The sequence below is a fragment of the Myotis brandtii genome, unplaced genomic scaffold (assembly GCF_000412655.1).
Source record: "Myotis brandtii unplaced genomic scaffold, ASM41265v1 scaffold889, whole genome shotgun sequence".
NCBI classification, from domain to species: domain Eukaryota; kingdom Metazoa; phylum Chordata; class Mammalia; order Chiroptera; family Vespertilionidae; genus Myotis; species Myotis brandtii.
The window spans coordinates 145,953-153,884 of record NW_005371640.1 but is presented as its reverse complement, the minus strand read 5'-3'; the positions used below and the strand labels follow the sequence as shown (position 1 = coordinate 153,884).

The 7,932-nt window shown below is 45.7% G+C and overlaps 1 protein-coding gene across 1 annotated transcript in view; it reads left to right on the top strand.

Moving 5' to 3' along the window:
* Positions 1 to 7,932, top strand: part of GAB3 (GRB2-associated binding protein 3) — a 34,493-nt gene that overhangs the window by 14,611 nt on the left and 11,950 nt on the right. Inside the window, exons 5-6 of the mRNA XM_014532370.1 lie at positions 6,986 to 7,041; positions 7,691 to 7,910. Of these exons, the coding sequence (XP_014387856.1) occupies positions 6,986 to 7,041; positions 7,691 to 7,910 (276 nt within the window). The remainder of the gene's footprint in view (positions 1 to 6,985; positions 7,042 to 7,690; positions 7,911 to 7,932) is intronic.

Below are 7,932 nucleotides of genomic sequence, written 5' to 3'. Positions count from 1 at the left end.
ACACACACACACACACACACACACACACTCACTGCCCTTTCTATGTAATATATGCTCTCTTACACACACACACACACACACTCTGCCCTTTCTATGTAATATATCAAGTGGAATGCACCTAGGATTATAATTCACTCCCCTTTATGGGTTTTGTGTCGAGCAGCATGCCCTGACCCTCAAACCATCTGATTTCTTTAAAAAAATATTTTTATTGATTTCAGAGAGGAAGGGAGAAGGAGAGAGAGATAGAAACATCAATGATGAGAGAGAATGATCGATCGGCTGCCTCCTGCACGCCCCACACTGGGGATTGATCCCACAATCCGGGCATGTGCCCTAACTGGGAATCAAACTGTGACCTCCTAGTTTACAGGTTGACGCTCAACCACTGAGCCACACTGGCCGGGCCCATCTGATTTCTTGTACCCTTAGTCTGGTAGACAACAACCTTACTCCTAAAACTTGCTCAACAGTTGCTTCAACATTTCCACTGTCACCTTGTGCTTAGCATCGGCTGCTGAAGTACCTATATTCAACGCTAGGTGGCGGTGGAGAGTCAGCGCTGTATCTCTGCAACATGCATGTGAAAGTGTTTCTTCAGGACCAAGTTTCCCCCCACTCTTTTTTTTTGTTTGTTTTTTGGTTTTTTTTACATATTTTTATTGGTTTCAGAGAGGAAGGGAGAGAGAGAGAGAGAGAGAAACATCCACGATGAGATAGAATCATTGATCGGCTGCCTCCTCCACGCCCCACACTGCGGTTTAAGCCCGCAACCTGGGCATCATGTGCCCTTGACCGGAATGGAACCCAGGAAGGACCCTTCAGTCCACAGGTTGACACTCTAGCCACTGAGCCAAACCAGCTAGGGCCCTTTTTTTTTCATTAACCAGGGAAGCTTATTAAGTGAGGCTATTCAGGAACATTGTTGAGCTTTGACAGCACTCAGATAAAAGAAAATGAAGTGACGGCGTCACTTTATTAGCAAGTGGCAGTGAATGCGCCCTGGCTGGACTCTCACATGGCGAGCAAGCAGACTCCCTCCAGCCCAAACGACTAGTAGATATATATTTGTGTGTCAGGTTATGTGTTTCCTCTCTTTCCTCATCCAGGAGTTATCCTAAAACAGAGATACACAACATGTGTCCTAATATTCAAAGAGGAACAGGAATGAGGAAGGCCCCAGGCAGGAAATGGAAAGCTCTGGCACGAAGTTGGAGGAAGCCAGAAACCCCCTCTGACCTCTTTTATTCCCTGTATCTCCCCTGCGTTTTTAGAAGGATGTAAGGGCAGAGTCCTCTTCATGGGAGAACCACACCCAGAGGGCTCTCTGTGGCTTTTCACACATAGTGTTTGCTTCTGTCTCCGGCAGCATAGGCAGTCAGCACATTGTGCAGACTCTGGCCAGGAGCTCTGTTAAATGCTTTTGCACATTAGCTCGTCTGATCCTAGACCCCTTCTGCGTCTCCACTGTACAGAGAAGGAGACTCGGAGCAGGAAGCTAACTTGCCCACGTTCACAACAGCTAGACAGTAGAGCCTGGACTTGAACCCGGGCAGTTCTGAGTCACTCTGCGTCCGGAGTTCTGAACTCCTGCCAACTTGGTTCAAAGGGGGAAATAAAAGCAGGCTTTTCGTTGGGAGTTTCTGAATGTTATGCTCCTTGAGAAATGTGGGCTTCACTAACCATCACAACACCCCATTTTTTCCTTCCTTTTCCTTCTACGTCATTAACACTCTATCATCAACAGTGTTCTTTATTTATGTGTCACTTGTCTGTCTCCTGGTGTGGACAGTAAGGGCAGAGTCTTTGTCTCAGCTGTACTGGCAGAGTTAAAACAGATCTGGGCCCATATTAGGTGCAAAGTAGGTGTTCTATATACAGGGGTGGGCAAAACTAGTTTAAAGTTGTTTGCATGGAAAATACAAAAGAATAAATAATAATACAAGAATAAACTTGCCCAGCCGGCGTGGCTCAGTGGTTGAGCGTCAACCTATGAACCAGGAGGTCATGGTTTGATTCTCGGTCAGGGCACATACCCAGGTTGTGGGCTCAATCCCCAGTGTGGAGCGTGAAGGAGGCAGCTGACCAATGATTCTCTCTCATCATTGATGTTTCTCTCTCAGTCTTCCTCTCCCTTCCTGTCTGAAATCAGTAACAAATATATTTTTAAAAAGAATAAACTAAGTTTTGCGTGTTCACAACTGTAAATCTACTTTTGCCTATTCCTGTAGACAGAGACGTTTATCTATATATGTGTACATATATATACACATAGAAATGCATATGTAAGTACATACATAGTACATACATATGTATCTGACATGCATAAATATATATGTATATATATGTGTGTGTGTATATATATGTATATTTTTTGAGTGAATAAACAGTGATGCAGGCCTGAGGCTGAAGGCCATAAAGAAGCTGTGTGTAGACTATTTAACTGCAGATTTTTATACCATGAATGCTTGGGGTGGGTTTTTTTTTTTTTTACTCTTAATTGATTCAACACTTCACTCTTGGAACACTGGCCCTCTTTCCCAGACATTGTTTATAGCTTGGGGAAATGGTCTCCTCCATCAGTACAAACACCAGCTGTGATTTGCATCTTCTATTTGGCTTCTTTAGATGCTGTTTGAGAAATTGCGAGTGAGTGTTATAGCCATTCCTAACCGCTAACCTGGGAAATGATTCCTCCAGCAGATTCCGTGGAGAGCCTCGCTCACACGCCCTCCTCCCTCCAGCCATCCCCTGCCAGCTTCCTTCACACCGCCCATGCTGTCAGCTCCCCCTTGCCAAGAGATGACCCAAACTCTAATACCATAGCCACTGAGGAAACCAGAAGTGAGTCAGAGTTGCTCTTCCTTCCTGATTATCTGATTCTGTCCAACTGTGAGAGTGGAAGACTGCACCACGCCAGGTATGCTCATGCGCCGGACTCTGTGAGCCAGGCCTCTCCCACGCACTCTCCTCTGTTTGCAGAGCCCACGCTACCTCCTCTTGCAGGGCCTGTCACTGAGATGTGCTCAGTGCGCCTGCCCCAGTCAGCCCGTTTAGCTGTAGCATCTCCTAGAGCAGGGGTTCTCAACCTGTGGGTCGCCAACCTGTGGGTCGAGACCCCTTTGGGGGTCGAACGACCCTTTCACAGGGGTCGCCTAAGACCATCGGAAAACACATATATAATTACACATTGTTTTTGTGATTAATCACTATGCTTTAATCATGTTCAATGTGTAACAATGAAAATACATCCTGCATATCAGATATTTACATTACGATTCATAACAGTAGCAACATGACAGTGATGAAGTAGCAACGAAAATAATTTTATGGTTGGGGGTCACCACAACATGAGGAGCTGTATTAAAGGGTCGCGGCATTAGGAAGGTTGAGAACCACTGGCCTAGAGGATGTAGCTGCCCTTGCTTCTCTTCCTGCTACTGACAAGGTGGGGCCAGATCACTGTCAACCGCTATAAAGGGTGAAGCATGCGTTATACTCAACAAAATGAGTCATGGATTTCAGCGTTGTGGCTTTCACTTCTAACCTTGCATTTTCATATGAAAAAAACCACACAAAACAACCAACTATTTTTTTTCTGCATCCAGGGGTTGGTGTGGCTGAGGGTTGTAGAGGGAATGCAGCTACAGAAGTCAAATAAAAGTTGATCGTTGAGGATCGGGAGTGAGGCCCCCTGGGTTTTGTGGTGGGTGGATGGCTTTCTCCTTCAGACTTCTGCCAACTCTGTATCAGCAGTGTCGCTGTGGGACCAACTACAGTGGCCAGGCACCTGCTCCATTGCAGTCAAATGTCCATGCTTTTCTTCCCTCAGTTTACCCACCAGATGTGACAGCTGGTCAAACTCAGAGCGTTCCTTGGAACAGACTTCATTCGATGATGTTTTTGTTGACGGCCTGCAGGCGCTGCCCTACGTTAACTTGGTCCACCCCTCAGCCCAGAGGAATGGGTCTCAGGAGGCACCTCCCACAAGGCCTCAGGCGGCCCTGACCTGGAGCAGAGATATCAATGGGCCCGCCAGGGACCACTTTTCCTCACCATTGCTGGAAACCTCCTTAAACCCCACCCTTCAGGTAGATAAGAACCAACGCTCCTTACCCTTCGGGGTAAAAGAACTAGACATTGTGTCCAACACGCCACCTCCCCGCCCCCCTAAGCCAATTCATCTCTCTGAACGGCGCCAAGAGGAGCAGCTACTGTGGAGTGGGCACAGCAGCATCAGAAAGCCAGAATTCACTGCGGCCCCAAGAAGGATCTCCCTTTCGGGCTTAGATAACGTGAGAACCTGGAAAGGTAAGTGTTGGATGCAAATATTGAGGTACAGAGAGAAGCCTGGCTCCTCTTTTTTTAAAAAATATTTCTATTGATTTCAGAGAGGAAGGGAGAGGGAGACAGAGAGAAACATCAATGATGAGAGAGAATCATTGATCGGCTGCCTCCTGCACGCCCCACACTGGGGATGCAACCTGCAACCCGGGCATGTGCCCTGACCGGGAATCGAACCGTGACCTCCTGGTGCGTGGAACTACGCTCAACCACTGAGCCACACCGTGCGGGCAGGGTTTTCTTTATATTGGTATTATTTGGTGACATCAGTAGGGATCTGGTCATGGAAAGGGAGTTAGGGGACTGTGGTCACATATTCTTTATCAACAACATCCATAATAATTTCTAGGATTTAAGTACTTTATGTGTTCTAGGTACTGTACTAAGTTCTTCATGTGCACTAACGCATCTAATGTTTCCAGCAGTCCTATGCAATAGATTCTATTATTGGTCTTATTTTACAGATTACAAAATTGAGACACAGAGAGGTTAAGTAACTTATCCAGTGTCACACAGCTAATAAATGGTGGGAGTAGAGATTTTAAACTATACAGTATGACTGCAGAACAGCTTTTACCACCGGTACTTCTGCAGCCTCGAAGACATAGAAGCATACATACCTACATACATGTGCATATATAATACATATTCTTTTTTTATTTTATTTTATTGATTTTTTACAGAGGAAGGGAGAGAGAGACAGAGAGTCAGAAACATCGATGAGAGAGAAACATCGATCAGCCGCCTCCTGCATATCCCCCACCGGGGATGTGCCCGCAACCCAGGTACATGTCCCTGACCGGAATCGAACCTGGGACCTTTCAGTCCACAGGCCGACGCTCCATCCACTGAGCCAAACCGGTTTCGGCATATAATACATATTCTTAATTCCATCCATCTCCATCACATCTTTCGGAGACGGGAGTTATTCTCTCACTTTAAGATGATGTTGACTCCGGTTTATTTCTCAGAGACAACCTGACCTTTGACATCTCCAAGTTCTCGGGGGACACTTTGCTCTGGTCTGCATGTGCTAAAAGCACTTGCCTCACTTGCCACCAGCAGTCAGCATTGTTGGCTATTCTCTCCTTCCTTAGGCCTGAAGGCCCTGCCCCTGACTTTGCTCATTACCCTGAGATTGTACCGTCAGGATGAGCCACTGCTCATCTTCCTGCTCTTTGAATATTGGGATCCTCTGGGTTTTATACTTAACATTTGCAACCTAGAGAATCTCATCTACACTTATGGTTTTGGTTGACATCTTTAAGCTGCTAATTCCCCAAAATTGTATCTCATTAGAGTCGAAATTCGTGCAAGGGGCTCGGCCCTCACAGCCCCGGCTTCGTCCAGAAGGTTGTCCGGACAGTTGTTCTGCTTCAGTCTAAAATTAGCATATTAGCTCTTTATTATATAGGATTAGAGTCTAGACCAAGAGTGGCAAACATCCGGCCCAAAGGCCGTATAAGGCCTGAGAAATCATTTGGTCTGGCCCTGCCAAGGCATTAGTGGTGAGTTAGTTAAATGTTTGACCAAATACAGCAGACTCATTTTTAAGTTGATAATTTTGTATGGCCAGGAATGATGCTATAAATATCCAAATGGCTATATATATATATATATTTACACTATTAAATAATGGTGATGGGTATAAGTTCGGGTTTTGTTCTTAATGTTCTTTCCTAGCACAATAAAAAGTCAGCAATGCCATGTTGATCACTAACTTTATTTTTTTATCTTTTAATTTTTTAAAAAATTTTTACTTATTTTTAAACTTTATTTTATTTTTATGGACCTCTCTTTCAGTTCAACTATTATTCTAAATTTTTATGTCACACCCATCTGACAAGTTTCTAATTTGGTCTTAATTCAACTTTCCTCTCTCTCCATGCCTGTACTCGAGTAGCTGACTATGGCTGCACAAAATCACGGTCACCGATTCATGGTCACAGATCTCAAACGAGCCCCCAATGCTGCTGGCCAATGCTGTCACTTCTCTGTTCACCCTACTCTCCTGATCAGCACCAGGCATGTCTCCCACCTTCTCTTCTCTCCTCAAACCTCCAGTTCTGTCTCCACCATCTCTAAGCTCAGAAAATTGATGTAATAAATACAGCCAGCATTTGTTAATGATGTGCCACATCTCTTCCTAACTCACAGAGACAACTAATGCTATCATACACAAACTTCTTCAAAATCTGGTCTGATTTCCATCTGTTCTGACTGCCCAACAAGACTTGCTAGCAAGCCTTGCGTATAGAAACTGTTACACTTCTCTGCCTCTTGGGAGCTGACGCCAGGGTCCCACAGTGCATAGGCTCTTGGACCCTAGTTTGTTTATTGATTGATTTATTGATTGATTGATTGATTTTTAAATATTTTTATTGACTTCAGAGAGAAAGGCAGAGGGAGAGAAAGATAAAAATATCAGTGAGGAGAGAGCATCATTGATCGGCTGCCTCCTGCACGCCCTCCACTGGGGATCAAGCCTGCAACCCGGGCATGTGCCCTGACTGAGAATCAAACCATGACCTCCTGGTTTGTAGGTCAATGCTTAACCACTGAGCAACACCGGCCAGGCCTGGACCCTAGTTTAAAGGGATGTTGTCCTGCATATCTCACCACCCCATCTTGTTTCTTGCAGCTGATGTAGAAGGCCAATCCTTAAGACACCGAGACAAGCGGCTTAGTTTAAATTTGGTGAGTTTGGCCCTTGAGTTCCTTTAAGCCCTTGAAGTCTTATGACACTCAGCGCTCTGACTCTCTGAGGACCGTTCCAGTCTCCCCTTAAGGCTTGAACTTGTTTAGAAATTGCTGGGCTTGGTGTTCTGTGAGGACACTGCCGGTTCTAATGGTTCAGACACCCACCTGACTCGGGGTAGCTACTAAAGGCATCACTTTATTTTTTACTTCTTTAAATTTTTGTTTTGTTTCATTTTCTTTAGAAAGGCTAATCATAGCCATTTGTCAATATTTTCAGCTTTAAGGAAAATAGTTTAAAAAACATCAGAATGTCAGTACACTCGAGTCACTGCTATTAAACAGTCTGAGGGGGCAGCAGATGTAGACTCTCTGAAGGCATCACTTTGTACTGAAAGCATCTGCATCCATTCATAACCATCTGTCTTCCAGCATCAGATCTAGGAAAGCCATCACCCACCTCACACAATGAGTCCAGGAGCAGAGCTCGAATAAGAGGCTCGCCTGACTTTCCTAAGGAAGTTCAGAGTTATTCTTGGATCATTTGCACCCGAAACCCTGTGCGTAGGCCAGGGTAGGCGAGGCTGCCCACCGGAAGCAGTTTCCATGACCATTCTGTGGTTTCCAACCTGTACCTGTTCTTTTGCAGCCGAGCAGGTTCTCCCCAATGTACCCCACAACATCAGCCAGTGCTGAGGATGGCTACGTGCCCATGGGCCCCCACGTCGCCACTGCTTGCCTCCGAACCCAGTGCAGCCCCGATGACTACATCCCCATGAGCTCAGGAAGCATCGCGAGCCCACTGCCCAAGCTACCTGCAGACCTGGAACCTCCTCCAGTGAATAGAGATCTCAAGCCTCAGAGGAAACGTAAGCCACGTGGCCGGGCCTG